Below are 17,085 nucleotides of genomic sequence, written 5' to 3'. Positions count from 1 at the left end.
ATTCTCTTTCTCCAACACCATTTAACTTTGTGTCTCCTGTATTGTGCATGTAAATACACTGATGAGTCAAAACATTATCACCACTGCCCACTACCTGGTGGCGTTTTGTACAAGTGACGTGGTAAGGAAAGTATCAGGGTGGTCCATTGATCGTGACCGGGCCAAATATCTCACGAAATAAGCGTCAAACGAAAAAACTACAAAGAACGAAACTTGTCTAGCTTGAAGGGGGAAACCAGATGGCGTTATGGTTGGCCCGCTAGACGGCGCTGCCATAGGTCAAACGGATATCAACTGCGTTTTTTAAATAGGAACCCCCATTTTTATTACATATACGTGTACTACGTAAAGAAATATGAATGTTTTAGTTGGACCACTTTTTTCGCTTTGTGATAGATTGCGCTGTAATAGTCACAAACATATGGTTCACAATTTTAGACGAACAGTTGGTAACAGGTAGGTTTTTTAAATTAAAATACAGAACGTAGGTGCGTTTCAACATTTTATTTCGGTTGTTCCAATGTGATACATGTACCTTTGCGAACTTATCATTTCTGAGAACGCATGCTCTTTCAGAGTGATCACCTGTAAATACCACATTAATGCGATAAATGCTCAAAATGATGTCCGTCAACCTCAATGCATTTGGCAATACGTGTAACGACATTCCTCTCAACAGCGAGTAGTTCGCCTTCCGTAATGTTCGCACATGCATTGGACAATACGCTGACGCATGTTGTCAGGCGTTGCCGGTGGATCAAGATAGCAAATATCCTTCAACTTTCCCCACAGAAAGAAATCCAGGGACGTCAGATCCGGTGAACGTGCGGTCCATGCTATGGTGCTTCGACGACCAATACACCTGTCATGAAATATGCTATTCAATACCGCTTCAACCGCACGCGAGCTATGTGCCGGACATCCATCATGTTGGAAGTACATCGCCATTCTGTCATGCAGTGAAACATCTTTTAGTAACATCGGTAGAACATTACGTAGGAAATCAGCATACATTGCACCATTTAGATTGCCATCGATAAAATAGGGGCCAATTATCCTTCGTTCCATAATGCCGCACCATACATTAACCTGTCAAGGTCGCTGATGTCCCACTTGTCACAGCCATCGTGGATTTTCCGTTGCCCAGTAGTGCATATTATGTCGGTTTACGTTACCGCTGTTGGTGAATGACATTTCGTCGCTAAAAATGACGCGTGCAAAAAATCTGTCATCGTCCCGTAATTTCTCTTGTGTCCAGTGGCAGAACTGTACACGACGTTCAAAGTCGTCGCCATGCAATTCCTGGTGCATAGAAATATGGTACGGGTGCAATCGATGTTGATGTAGCATTCTCAACACAGACGTTTTTGAGATTCCCGATTCTCGCGCAATTTGTCTGCTACTGATGTGCGGATTAGCCACGACAGCAGCTAAAACACCTACTTGGTCATCATCATTTGTTGCAGGTCGTGGTTGACGTGTCACATGTGGCTGAACACTTCCTGTTTACTTAAATAACATAACTATCCGGCGAACGGTCCGGACACTTGGATGATGTCGTCCACGACACCGAGCAGCATACATAGCACACGCCGCTTGGGCATTTTGATCAGAATAGCCATACATCAACACGATATCGACCTTTTCCGCAATTGGTAAACGGACCATTTTAACACGGGTAATGTATCACTAAGCAAATACCGTCTGCACTGTCGGAATGTTACGTGATACCACGTACTTATACGTTTGTGACTATCACGAAGCGAAAAAAAGTGATCCAAATGAAACATTCATATTTCTTTACGTAGTACACGAAGATGTAATAAAATAGGGGGGTCCTATTTAAAAAAAAAACGCAGTTGATATTCGTTTGACCTATGGCAGCGCCATTTAGCGGGCCAACCATAGCGCCATCTGGTTTCCCCCTTCAAGCTAGACGAGTTTCGTTCTTTGTAGTTTTTTCGTTTGATGCTTATTTCGTGAGATATTTGGCACGGTCACTATCAATGGACCACCCTGTATAAGCAGAGCAGAGACAGGCTTGGATCCAAGAGTAGTGTTCATGGAGGTCATGATGCCACCCGTCCTCCCAAGCGCATTTCAGCTGAAGTGTTTTGTTTCTTATGCGTATCGGTTTTGCAGATAACTTTGAGAGAATGAAGTACAATGGTGGAAACATTTATTGCATCACCATGAATTACTTCGTCTTTTTGTCTTTTGCAGCAGTTTGCTAAACTTTGTTGACATATTCTTGCTTAATAATCTGACTTCTTCACGCATGTTTTCCAACAATACACCACTCTTTGTTGTTACAATGAAACCAGTGTTTTTACTGCCATTTTAAGTTGAGACTTTGCAGTGAGAAGATGGGTAGGTCAGTTGAAATCACGCCACAAAATAAAGCTGCTATACTTGCTTGTTCGTTTGTCGGTCTCAGCACCAGAGAGATAGCCTCTAAGACAGGATTTAATCAGTCTACGATTTCGAGGTTACTGACAAAAAACAGGGAAAAAGGAAATGTTGATCGTGAGAAAAGAACAGGTCGGAAAAGGGCGTCTACTGCCAGACAAGACAGGGTATTGAAAAGGCTTTCGCTCAACGATCGTCGTCTGTCATCAACTGAACTAAAGCGAGACTGGGAAGAAATGTGCAACATCTCAGTAACCGGTCGAACTGTAAGAAATAGACTACTGGAGGCTGGACTCTCAGCCCGTCGTCCTAGAAGGAAGCCTTTATTGAGCAAGATAATGTGACAACAGCGACTACAATGTGCAAAGGCACATGTGACATGGACACCAGAGATGTGGAACAAAGCAATCTTTTCAGACGAGTCCAAATTTAATCTGCATGGCTCAGATGGAAAAGTGTTCGTGCGTTGAAGAAAAGGTGAAGAATTTTTGCCATCATGCATAACACATACAGTCAAACACCCACAAGGGCAGATGGTCTGAGGGTACATTTCCAGTCACGGAGTAGGTCGTCTGGACTTCATCACTGGCACTGTAAATGCAGATGCCTACATAAGCATTCTTGAAAGGAAGCTTATGCCAACCATTAGAGACCAGTTTGGAGATGTTTCCAATTGCATTGTTCAGGATGACTCCGCTCCTTGCTACTGAGCTCTGAAGGTGAGTACTATGACAAATATTTGTGCCAAACACGAAGCAGATTACTTGCTTGGTCAATTATCATGTACTTCTACATTTCAGGTAAATTCTTTCCTTTGACAAAATGAGGTTTGAGTATTAGAGTGGCCTGGAAACAGCCCTGATCTCAATCCTGTTGTGAACTGTTGGAAGGTTATGGGAAATGCTATCACAAAAAAGAAGCAACGGGATAAACGGGAGCTCTTGGAGACCCTTGTGCATGTGTGGTTTCACGAACTGACAGAGGAGTACATTAACAAGTTAATTCTTTCAATGCCTTCACGATGCCAAGCGGTGATTAAGGCACGTGGTGGAGCAACAAAGTATTAAATGCAACAGTGTGTTCATACGAGGCAATAGAAACACTACAATCCATCAGTGTTATGTTACAACTATAAAATGCAGTGTTTCTTTCAACATTAGTATTCATATTTCAGAATAGCAAAGAGAATAACTGACATACCCACTTACACTCATTTTTGAAGAAAGTGTTAAAATATAAAAAACAAATATTTTTATAGAAACAAAAATTAAGAACAAAAACAAATTGACAAAAATTATTGTGTACGTTCATTTCTGATAGAAATCAGGCAAATTTAGCTCAGTTATTCAATGATTGTAACAAAAATTGTTAATTGTAAGAGGTGATGCAATAAATATTTCCACCACTGTAGGATGAAAAGTAAGACTACCGAAAATGGCAAGGAACTCAAGAAATTATAAACCACCGTTAGAACAGTTGTTAGAAAGCCTGCCCAGAGGGATGGGTTTATGACCCGATCAGTAACGTTCTTATCAGATAAAGGCAAACGTTCTAGACCGACTGCATCTCCTATCAACAATAAATCCAACATGGTTCACAAGCCTACTGGCAGAACCAACCAATAACAGTAAGTGAAGGAAGACAGAAAGGGAATGACTCTCCTCCTTTTTGTCACCAATATTGTGACTGGTCTGATGCAAACCATCATAAATTCCTGTCCATTTCATCTCAGAGTGGCAATTACGCACAATTCCAATATTAGTCTTTCCCTACAGCTTATACCCTCTACAGTTCCTCAAGTTCGATGAACGTTATTTCTTCACGTCTTAAACCATGTTCTGTTAGTATGTGTCCTCTTCTTATCAGTGTTTTCCACATGTTTCTCTCCCTGAATTTCCATAGAGCTTCTTCATTTATCGTCTTACCAGTGCCCCTAATTTTCAGTATCTTTCTGTAGCACCACCACTGAAACACTTCAATTTTCTTATTTTCCAGGTTTCCCACAGTGACCTTTTCACTTCCATACAATGCTGAACTGCAGAGAGACATCAGATATTTCTTCCTCACTTTAAGGTCAATGTTTGATACTAGTAAACTTTTTTGGCCAGGAATGTCATCTTTATCTGTACTGTTCTGATTTTCTTATGTCCTTCTTGCTTTGTTCATCATGTATTAGTTTTATTTCAAGGTAGCAGAATTCCTTCATCTCATGTACTTCCTGGTCCTCAATTTTGATGTTAAGTTTATAGCTACATCATTTTTGCTACTACTCATTACTTGTAACTTTCTTCTGTTTACTCTCAATCCAATGTATGTGCTCATTAAATTGTTCATTCTACACTTTAACTTTGACTGAAGATAGCACTGTCACTAGCGAGTCTTACTTTTGAGATCCCTTCGCTGTGAATTTTAATCCTACTCTCGAACCCTTCTTTTATCATCGTTGCTTCTGAAGTGTATAGATTAACAGTAGCGCAAAAGCAGCCTTGCCTTATACTCTTTCTAATACTAACACTCTGTTCTCAGTCTTCCATTTATATTTTTCCTTCTTGGTTCCTGAAGGCCTACGTACGAGGGTGGTTTGAAAAGTTCTCGGAATCACCACGAAAGGTCAGCGATAGCGCAACGAGTTGTTCATGTGATATTCATTTGACTATTGCCTGTAAAGACGTGCCATGTCAGTGGTCTTGGAAGATAGTTGTGGCGGTGACGTGGCTCTGTTGTTGTTCCCACGTAGTGATTTGCGAAAATGGAAAAAATCGAGATTCGAGCGATGATTATGCACTTCGTATAGAAAGGTATGAAAGAAAAGGACATTCATGCCGATTTCCAGACTACACTGGGTGACTCTGGTTCTCCATATTCAACTGTTGTCAAGTGGACAATTGAACTTAAATCTGGTCAGGAGAGCTTAGATGATGATCCGTGCAGTTGTCGGCCAAGATGTGTCACTACTCCAGAAATCGTTGCAAAAGTGTACAAAATGGTCATGGACGATCACCGACAGAAAGTGCGTGAAATTGCTCACGCTTGTCAGATGTCGTTTGAAAGGGTATATCACATTTTAGCTGAATAATTGGAAATGAAAACATTATCTGCAAGATGGGTGCGGCGGCTCTTGATGCTGGATCAAAAACGCATGAGAATGGACGTATCGGAACAATGTTTAGCCCGTTTTAGGAGAAACGGACAAGATTTTTTGCGCCTGTTTCTGAACACAGATGAAACTTGGATGCACTACTATACCCCAGAGGCAAACCAACAGTCAAAACAGTGAAAACATGCTGTTTCTCGGCCACCAAAGAAAACAAAGGCAATTCCTTCGGAGGAAAAGGTCATGGCATCAGTGTTCTGGGATGCGAAGGGGATTCTGTTTGTAGATTGTCTCCCCACTGAGCAATGAATAATTGGAGAATACTATGCTAATCTCCTGGACAAATTGCAACAAAAGATACGTGAAAAAAGGCGAGGTTTCACAAGGAAGAAAGTCATCTTCCATCAAGACAACGCGCGTCCGCACGCATGTGCCGTCGCCTTGGCAAAATTACACGAACTAAGGTATGAATTGATTGCCACAACCGCCGTATTTCTCTGATATGGCTCCGTCAGACTTCCATCTCCTCCCTAAACTGAAAATTTTTCTTGGTGGACGAAGATTCACTTCAAACGAAGAATTGATAGCCGGAGTTGAAAACTAATTTTCTAGGCCTGGAGGAAACTCATTTTCGAGATGGGATAAAGGTGCTGGAACATCACTGGACCATGTGCACTAATCTACAAGGACACTACATTGACAAATAAAACAAGTTTCACTGACGTATGTACTTTTTTTCTATTCCGTTCTGGGAACTTTTCAAACCACCTTCGTATTGTACAATACTAATTATTCTCTATAACGTACATTTATCATCCTGAGAATTTCAAACATCTTTAGCCATTTTACAATGTTGAACCCTTTTTGTAGGTCAACAAATTCTATGAAGTTATCTTAATTTTTGTTAACGGTTTATTCTTCTCAGTCAGCTCATAAAATACGCGATTTTTACGATTTTCTTGGAAAAACTAATAACACAATCAATTTCAATCTTTTTACACATTATTTATTGATTCTTGGACAACGTCTTTTAAAGAAATTCAGTCATCGTTAAGCCCCATCTGGCGAGTTAAAGTTGCTCTGCCCAAAATGAGGCGTGTCCAAACAGAAGTCCTGCAGTCAGCAAATCTTATATGAAATAAAAAAAATAAACAACTATCTTAACCTTTAGCATATTGCACATGGAGTAACAGCACAGTTTTTTGAATTTTGACAAAATAATTAAGTGGCGGATGTTTGAAACAAAGATGCAGTTTAATTTACTATTTTTGGTCATAGTTTTTGCAGTAACTAATGAATAAATTAAAATAGAATATATAGTCTGAGGAGTAATTCAGCCAAACTTTACAAAGATATCTTCATTAGTATATTCGTAATCCATCCTGTCAGTTTGTAATATACTGTATCTCAAGCTGACTGAAAGGATTTCAGGCACGCTAATAAAGATATCTTTATTATATTTGGGTGAATTACTACTTGGGCACGTCCCCAAGGTTAATAGGCTATTTTTTATTTTAATTTATTCCTTATGTATTGCAAAAAAACGTGACAAAAAACAACAAAACTACATCTTTGTTTTAAACGTTTGACATTTTATTATTTTTTTAGATTTCAAAAACTGGCCTATTACTCCGTGTACAATATCCTACAGCTTAAGAAAATTGTTTGTTTTTGTACTGCAGATGAGATTTTCAGACTGTAAGACTTATGTCATGGACACACCTCATCTTAGAAAGAGAAAATTTAACTCTTTCGATGGGGGACTTAAAGAAGACTGAATTTCTTTTTAAAGAATCAGAAATGCTGTCCAAGAATCAACAAATAGTTTGCAAAAATACTTGTATTGATTGCTGAATTAGTTTCTCCGAAAAAAATCGTAAAAATCTCGTATACTATAGGCTGACTGAGGAAAATGGATCCTTAAGTCTTACTTCTTATATCAAGTGCAATTTCATAAATATCTCTTCAGTGCACTTACTTTGCCTAGGGCCAAGCTGTGTGGCATCTAACATATGCTGAATTTTCTTTTCCAGTCTTCTTAAAGTATATTATTACTGTCTGCAACTTTGACACATGGGCTTTTAAGCTGCTTTTGCAATAGTTCTCGTCTTATCCGCCATTGGTGCCTTTAGGATTGTGTGGATGATGTTTTTCTGAAAGTCTGACGGTACGTTTCCAGCCTGATAGATCCTACAAACCAACTTTAATAGTCCTTTGGTTATCAACTCCCCCAATGATTGTAGAAATTTGAGAGGGATGTCATCGATTCCTTCTCCTTTATTTAATCACAGGCCTTCCAGAACTATGCTAAACTTTAACACTGTATCTCCTGCATTCCTCAGACAAACGCCCATTACTTCTTCTATCGCATCATCAGACAGTTCCTCCACCTTGTGTAGGCCTTCAGTGTAGACTTCCCGTTTATCTCTCTTCTGCCTTTAACAGTGGAATTACTCTTGCATTCTTAATATTATCGCTTTTTCCTTTAATTTCAATGAAGGTTGTTTTGACATTGCTAAATGCTGAAACAGTCCTCTCGTTAACCATCTAACTTTCTAAGTTTCTTTAAATTTTTTTCTGCAGCTATTCTGGCTTGGTTTCTCTGCACTTCCTCTTTACTTCTTTCTTAAGTGATTAAAGTGCTTTATTTCTGTCCTTCCCTGAATGTGTTTTTACTTCCTTCTTTCAGCAATCAGTTGAAGTATCCTTCCGTTACACAAGGTACGTTTGCAGTACCTTTCTTGTTCCTATATTTGTATATCGAGATTTTCTGATTACTTTTTTTGTGGTGACCATCTCATTTCAACTGAACTGTCTGTTTTGGTATTCATTATCACAGTTACTACAGTTCTAGAGAACTTCAGACAAACTCATCATTTGTCAGCTCTTCAGTATATCACTTAATTCCACATTGATTCTTGACAATGATTCTCTGAAACTTCAGTCTACTCTCCACTTTTCTTTATTACTTAATTGTGATCTATGTCTAATGTGCTTCTGGGTACATCTCACAATCGAATCTCTGATTTTGGAATATCTATCTCAACATGCTGTAATCCAGTTGGAAACTTCTGGAGTTTCCTCGACTTTTCCAAGTATACCTCCTCCCCTTGTGATTTTTGAATAGTATATTCGCTATTACTGCCTGAAATTTACTGTATAATTCAACTAATATTTCTTATTTCTCATTCCTACTACCAAGAACATATTCTGCAATAACTCTTATCTTCTATCTGTTTCTCTACTACAGTGTTCTGATCACTTTGATTATTAGATTTTGATATCTCTTTACCTACTGAAGTCCACAGTCAATATCCTCGTATATTCCCTCCAGCTCTTCATCTTTGACATGTGACTTTGGCATGTATATTTGAATTATAGTTGTGGTGTTACTTTTCTGTCGATTTTGATGATAATACTCGTATCACTGAATTGATCGCAATAGCTTACTCGAGAGGCAACCGGCGGTCAAGTGCTAATGTGCTACAGCACACTGTAAATATCACACTAAAATTATGCCATTTTTCTTCGAATGCGTACCAGAAATTGCACTAAAATTACGCCATTTCTCTTTGAATACATGCTGGTATGCAAATAAAATGGAAGAAAACATGTTTCTTAGTGCTATCTCCATGATAACTTTAAACAAGTATCGAGTGCTGAACTAATAGTCAGCCAGACTATGATCAAGTCAGAGAACAGACACAGCTGCCTGTTATCGATTGCACACGCTATGATGTGGTATCATCCCTGCCAGCAGTGAGGGCACTGTGTTGCTCACAGCCCCAGATCAATATTTTTCTTTGAGCATCGCATGTAATGTATTTTGCAAGCATAGAGTATGAGGGATTTTAGTGGATGGCATGGTTCGAATCCCACTGCTATCAAAATTTTTTAAATTTAGTTTTAATCCTCACAATATTAAACTATTAATTATAAAAGTTAGCCCTTTCACTGATACAGACACGCTTTCTACATTCCATGCGGAGAGCAGCTTTGTTGTAGCCGTACCGCTCACCTAATGCTGCTACCAGTACTGACAGACATCGTTCTGGCTGATGTGAAATACTTATAATCAGACTGTAAGAAAACTATTGTGTGAAAAAGTTTGATGCTTGCACTTCTTAAAGTTTGATATCTTTACTCGATAAAGGACTGAATTTCTCTTCATTATTCATCATAGTTATTGTGCTGCATCAAATTAAGTGCATAGCACAAAATTTAAAGAGTTTGCAGAGGTAAAAACGCATTGTGTAAACTTAACATATGATTGATTTTAGCCCACAGATTTCTGTATGCAAAATGTGGATGAGACATCGAAATTTTATTTAAAATTGAGAACAGAGTGATATTTCATTTTGTTCTTGACTTGTTGATTTTTATATCCGTGAGGTGATAACGCACTGTGTGCCCAGCTCTGTCCACGTGGACTTGCTCGCAGTTACGAAGTAATTATAATCAAAATTTAAAATAACACTAAGGTGACGAAATTTGATTTTCGTACATCTTACAATCTAATATCTCTGCTCTATAAAGGACTCAACTTATTTTCGATATTCATCATACTTACTTTGCTGCATCAAATTAAGTAAAGTATTACACACAACGTTAAAGAGTTTGAAGAGGTATAAACGCACTGCGTCAACTTTGTGTATGGTTCATTTATCCCATACATTGATGTGTATGAAATCTAGATTAGATATCTAAATTTTATTTAAAACTAGGAGCGCAAAAATATCGTATTTCATTTGCGAGTTACTGGCTTCTTGCGGATTTTTATCTTGTGGACTTACTTACATTAAGATTTCAAGTATCCATACAACCAAAAATCCAAGAGATTAAGGCCAGTGAAACAATTTAGCCAATATAATGAACCTCCCCAACCAATCCATTGCTCATCAAATGTCTGTGTCAGTTGGTTTCAGACATTTCGAAGAGAATAGGCTGTTGCTCCATCATACATTAACTACATCTCCAGCCACTATTAAATGGTACCTCCTGTAGCAAGGCAAGCAAGTTGTTTGATAGAAACTGACAGTACCTCGCACCAGTCAACAGGTCCTATTAGTCTAACAACCATACATTAATGGAAAATTGGCGTTGAGAACTGTCTTCTTCAACTGCATGTAGCTTTGCATCAACCCACAATTGTTGATTCTAAAACTTTAAAATCCCATCTCATGTGAAACCAGTCTCCTCTGAACACTATCTTTGTTGTGGAAAGTGGATCTTCACCTTGTCTTTGCACCAGCCATTGACAGAAGTGCATTCTGGCAGGCCGATCTTCTGGCTGAAGGACGTTGATTTGTACATGATGTGGGTACAGCAACTGTTCACGCAGGATTGTCCAGCTTAGAGGGTGACTAACCCCATGTCTTATGGTGTAATTTCGGGGTAACTCTTCACTTACAAAGAAAGTATTGATTGCACAAAAGCAAGTAGTAACAATAATATGTGGTGTTCACTCATGGACATCATATAGATTCCTCTTGAAGGAACTAGACGTTTTAACTGCACTGTCACAACACATATATTCACTAATGCAATTACTCATAAACAATCCATCACAATTTGAGAACACTTATATCTATACCTACTACACTAGAGAGACAAATGACCTTCATTGCTCACTGTAAAAACTTCCAGTGCCGAAGAAAGGAGTTCCATATGCAGCAACAAAATTTTTCATAATTTGCCCAATACCAGACAAAGTCTGACAGGTAGGAAAGCAAGTTTTAAATCAAAATTAAAATCATTTCTCCTGGACAACTCGTTGCTGTACAACTGGTAAGAAAGAAACCACTCGTTTTAATGTGTACTTGCCTGAGTAGGACTAGAAAAAATAATGTGTCCATTGACGTTTACACAAATCAAGCTACGTGTCCTGTAAACTGAATCGTTCTACATAATTTCGATTAAAAAAGCGTTCAAATGATCTATGGAACACGCAACTAATTAACTAGATACCGTACAGAGGTTGCTGCAGAAGAGATGGGTTTCACAGCAGCTGGGCTGACCAAGTGCTCATAAGTCTTAAGGTATGGATTTTAGAGCATGAACATTCTTGTCTTGTTTTAATCCATATTACCATCTCTCACAATGTGGACATCCTGTATATATTAGTGGTTGTCCCTAATGAGGTTGACAGCAATGAGCCACACGTGAGGCTATTGCTGCCTGCTATGCAGAACTGCCTAGTGTTTCTCATTTTAGTATGGCACCAACACAAACTTAAATGTTCACTCACATGTGTGCTTTCAAGATGGCAACACGTCTGTACATGTACAGGGTTCACCACCATCGATGGTGACTGACCTCACTTCATATCCAGCAACTTTTCTTCTGCATATGCCTCCAGCTGAATCATATACTGCCACTACCTTGTGAAACCGAACAGTTGTAGAAATACTATTTTAGCTTTATTAACTTGTAATCATTAGTTACACACACACACACACACACACACACACACACACACACACACACACTGAATAAAGTACTCTACCAGGTTGTTTTACTAAAAATTTACTTTTCATTGTGCATTTTTACTGTCACTCAAACATTTGCACCAACTTACCTTATTGTAATGAGTAGCCTCTTCGTAGGAGAAATAGGTCGAATATTTGTGACCTACTTTATCGAAGTGTCTGATATCAGTTTGTCTAAAAGTGGAAAATGTCTGGAGTCATTCGATAAAATTTGTGTTCGTATTGAGAGAGCTTACAATTATCCACAGCCGATCTTTGTTTGACGTTTATAGCATTGTACTGGCGCACACACTATTTCCTTTCCTTTTACATTTTTCTGGGCTTTAAGAAATAATAAGCCAAACTAACGTCCTCTTCAGAAGAGCTCATGATTGAACTGAGACAGAAACCTGATTTGTGCGGTCTTGTTGCTTGTCGTATCGCTTCAGTGTGAACACCTGTATTGCCACAGATAAGCACCGCATCACGTGATCTTTATTGCAATGTGTCGTATCACGTATTTTATCGTCTCGGTGGATTTCGCGCTTAAAACTGTCCATGTCACGAGGCCATGTGTTACAGTACAGTGGTTTGTGGAGCGTGGTAGTAAACCCATGTTGATGTCTCGGGCACCAAATTCGTCTGATCTGAGTCCAGTGGTACACACCTGGAATGTATTTAGGCACAAACTCTGCGCTCACAAACCACCAATCTGTAACTGATGAAAATTATATGACTTGTGCCTACACATCTGGTGTCATACACGTCTGGAAGCCTACCAAAGAGTTGTCGAATCCATGTCATGTTTAAAAATTATTGTTCTCCAAATGTGAATACACACACTGTTAAGTAGGTAGTCAAAATCATTTGGCTCATCGGTGTAGGGTAGCTGACAGTGCTGGTACCATGTTCAGAGTAATTAAATATGAGGAGTAATATCACGTAGGTGTTATTGCCTGTGTATGTGGATATAGGAGGTAGGCAATTCCACCGACAGGCGTCAATGCACTTTTTGTTTCTGCAATCAGTGTACAGGGTGATGCGAAAAGATTTGATCTGCAATGAATAATCCGCGTACCACTGAAAGTGTCTTATACACTACAGACTAGGCGTTATGTTATATCACTGAGGTTCTACAAATGATCACTAGAATCTGCAAAACATAAATATAACACATTTCATTCTAATCACCTACTATACTTTATCATTACTGTAGAGGGTACTGAGCTTGAGGATATTAAAATACTTTCAAGAAAAGTGGTCTGTTTGATTCAGTTGACTGAAAAGCTATCTAGCAGACAGAGTTAATAAAACAATGTGACACTTTAATAATGAACCAGGTGCTGATGTCATCAGCAAAGATTCTCTTTCTGCTAAAGCTAAACTGCAATCCAGAATGGACCACAAAAAAATACCTCCACTAGATTTTCAAAATGCTTATGTTGAGGCAAATTTATTGATGTAAATGGGATTTTTTGATCCTTATTCCAGTTGGGTGAATATTCTTAAATGTAGTAACACCTTACTGGCCTTCAAAATAATCGCCATTAGGTTCAACACATTTCTGACAACAGCAACTAACGGTGACCAGTAAAAGTCACTGAACTTTTCAGATGCACTTTGTATACTACTTTATACATTATTATTTATGCCACCCAAGTTACACTTCGTTTTATAATGATACCTCAAAAAATTTATTTGTGTTCGAGTGTGTGTATGAAAATATGCTCTTTTCTCAAATCATACAGAAAGTTAAAAATTTAATTTCAACTATTATGAGAACATTACTATCTGAACACAGAAAACAGTTGGTTGATGAATGGGTGTGTAAAATAGAAGATGATTTTTGCATGGACGATACTGTAAAACAACTAGTAACCGAATTATTTTAAGTCCATAGTAGCGCAAAGGCCTTAAAAAATTTAATTTTACTAAAACATGAAGTCACACATAATTATTGGACAACCCTTACAAAAAATACTTGAAAATTTTAATACATATTACTAAGTTAGGACACTAAATTTGTTTGACTAACTGCATTTATAGAACCATAAGTCAACTAAAATGTAAATTGTACAACCCATTGTATTGTTGCAGTGGTACCTACCTGAAATCGTCCTTGAATTACATCTAATTGTTGTTTTGTGATCTTTGTCTGCCTTCTAGTCATATCAGTTGGTTGTTTTGCGTTGAATGGATATGCAATACATCTTGAAATAAAGACGTATAACTGAATTTTTCTTTTCCTTTCTTCTTCCTCTCTTTCCTGTTTGTCCTGAAATTGAAAATGGAAGGATAATAGATGATGGGTAGATTATTACTTGATAATAAATTTAATTTGGTGGAGGATACCAGAGAACTGTTGAAGTATCTAAACAAATATTTATTCACAATGTACATGACAGAGATTGGTGATATAAAAGTTAAAATCTAATATGTCTTAGTTACTGTCATTCTAAAATATCATATGGGATCGGTTCTTGGGTTGACCCATTAAGGTAAGCTAAAGTTTTTTTAGTCCAACATTGTGTATTATGAATTATCTGTGCGTGAACTTGTGTGTCCGAGGGGTACTAAGTAATTATTGCCAATATACCTACTCAATAATGAAATCTGTCTTACGTAATATGTGTCGTTCCGAAATTAGCAGCCTAGTTCATTAAATCGACAATAGAAATAAGAAAACTGTAAATAACGGTTTAGGGTCACTTACTTTGATCAAGAAGGGTGGTCATTACTAACAAACACATATTCCGAATACCGGTAGCTATGCAGCAGCCATTAATAGTTTAGATACAGTTTAAGGAGAACCTACACGATTTGTTGGTAGCCAACATATATACTTCATTGAGAAATTTTGTATTTTTAATACCAAAAAACCAATGGATGTGTACATCATTAATAATATCAAACAACATGAGTGTTATGTAAAATCCGACTTCTGCAGACCATTAGTGCCGTAATCTGAGCCACATAAATATGGGCCTAATAATTATTTTAGGAGCCACAGTGTACATAAAATTACGTCTTTGTGACAAGCTTTGGCATTACCTCAGTAGTAAGGCTACCATCGATCCAGTTCACTTTGTTTACATTTGTGAGATCATGTGGGCAGGTCAATGCCTTCCGTATGTGTGGCGCCACCACTATCACACCACAAGCCATGCTCCTCTTACCTATGACATGAGTCACAATTCAAGAGGCAACACCTCATTTGTTGGATTAGTGGCAGCCATTAAAATGAAACAGTAAATCACATCCCATTAATATACTAGCTATTAAAACAACACTGACAATCACAAAGTGGCCTCAGAAACGCCATCTTGGACATATCAAAAGTATTCGAATAAATTTTTTGTGCCGTGTTCAGAAGTACTTATAAAAAGAAAAGTTATATAGTAGATGTACTGTGACACATTTCCACATCTAAAGTATGTAAACTTCATCGCCAACAAAAGACACACACACACACACACACACACACACACACAATGTTCCACTTAAATATTTTCCACGTGCAAATTGTTCTAGGAAACATATAATGCTTTTCAGGTGTCATAATATTATTTGCAAATCTAAAATTTATGAAAAAATACGTCAGTGACAGAGAAAGTCTCCGAATAATCTCCCATCCACCCGTCTCCCCCTAAGAACAACCACACATACCCATCAAAACTGATTCCTAAACATGACTAATAACTCTCAAATTAATTACTCACACGCTACTGTCATGTCTACATTGTTAGAAAAGATAAATGGCTAAAAAATGACATGGTAAGCAGGCAGCTGAAATTTCATTTTTATGCCTAAATGAGGTGATGTAGAAAAACGAACCTGACAAAGCCTTTAACTGCAAAAAACACGAGCTGGCTAAAATACTATGATAAGACGGCAAGCTCGCAAACAAATAGACAATCTGAATCACTGTCAGCTATTGAAAGAATGCAATTAATATGTGAAGCCTAATACATGATTGAACTCTCAAACTAATTGCCACAATGATAATTCCTCATCTAAATTGTTCTATAACTGTACAAAACACATGTAGCATGTTATGCAAGCAGCTGACACTTTATTTTACTCCTAAATGGGGTTTTATTCAAAAACAAAGTTTGGTGGTAGGCAACGACATCTACCAATCGGCACTATGGTCCCAAAGCTGTAAGATGTCTGTAATGTTTGTAAAAATACATAAGAATATTGGCGTTTCGATCTGAGGCTATCTTAGTGGTGGTACAAAGAATGAACTTTCATCACCTAACATACTCAGATATTTTTTAGTAGCTCTTCATCACAGCAAGAACAATTTTCAGGGGGAAGAAGAGTCATGTCCTACACTAGAAACATATAACTTGCGTTATTTCCTGGCTGAAATACCTGTTTTTGAGCGTGAACAGAAGTGCAGCTATGTTCCACTGGTATTCTATACACCATCACCTTCCCTGAGACTTGAGCACAACAAGCCATACTAAAAGTATAGCGTTTTGACAAGATCCTTATTTCATTGGATCACTTAAACTAAATATTTTCAGAATACACAAATATAACTTCGAAATTCTCTAAAATGATATGTAAACATGACCAAAGACAACGGTGGCCAAGTTCTACACACAGAGAGAAAACTTCAGAATCTTTAAAATATGAACTTTGCTCAAAAAATCGTATTTAACAAAATAAGTAGTGATTTTGAGTAAAAAACATATACAAGATGCTTATCATAATATGTAAATTTAACTAGAGCTCTGATCACAAACGAAAATTCGAAATTTCAATCGAAATAAAATTGTGTTATTTCAAAAAATATGTAATATTTTGATTACAAAATACGTGTGGCACTATCGTCAGAACTTAATTGTTCCATAAGATTTTTTTAAAAAATAAATCACACATTGGTTGCATAACAGCACTACTAACGTTCGACATTTTTGCCACACTTTGCAAGGGGCAATGTATCCTCAATTCAAATTTCTCCACATTAAAAATGTCTGTACTACTTATCAAAATAGATGCAGCTTGTTTATTAGAACTAGAGTAGGTTAGTCAGTGAGCTTCATATTAGTTCAGTATATCATACATTAAAAGGACCAAAATACATAAATATTGGTTCTATAACAT

General features: G+C 37.7%; 1 protein-coding gene across 1 annotated transcript in view; it reads right to left on the bottom strand.

The window, feature by feature from the left end:
* LOC126183408 (calcium-dependent secretion activator-like) overlaps positions 1–17,085 on the bottom strand; it is a 1,473,721-nt gene that overhangs the window by 967,284 nt on the left and 489,352 nt on the right. Inside the window, exon 4 of the mRNA XM_049925356.1 lies at positions 14,078–14,245. Coding sequence (XP_049781313.1) covers positions 14,078–14,245 — 168 coding nt within the window. The remainder of the gene's footprint in view (positions 1–14,077; positions 14,246–17,085) is intronic.

The sequence above is a fragment of the Schistocerca cancellata genome, chromosome 4, assembly GCF_023864275.1.
Source record: "Schistocerca cancellata isolate TAMUIC-IGC-003103 chromosome 4, iqSchCanc2.1, whole genome shotgun sequence".
In the NCBI taxonomy this organism is placed as follows: Eukaryota; Metazoa; Arthropoda; class Insecta; order Orthoptera; family Acrididae; genus Schistocerca; species Schistocerca cancellata.
This window is presented reverse-complemented; position numbering and strand designations above follow the sequence as displayed.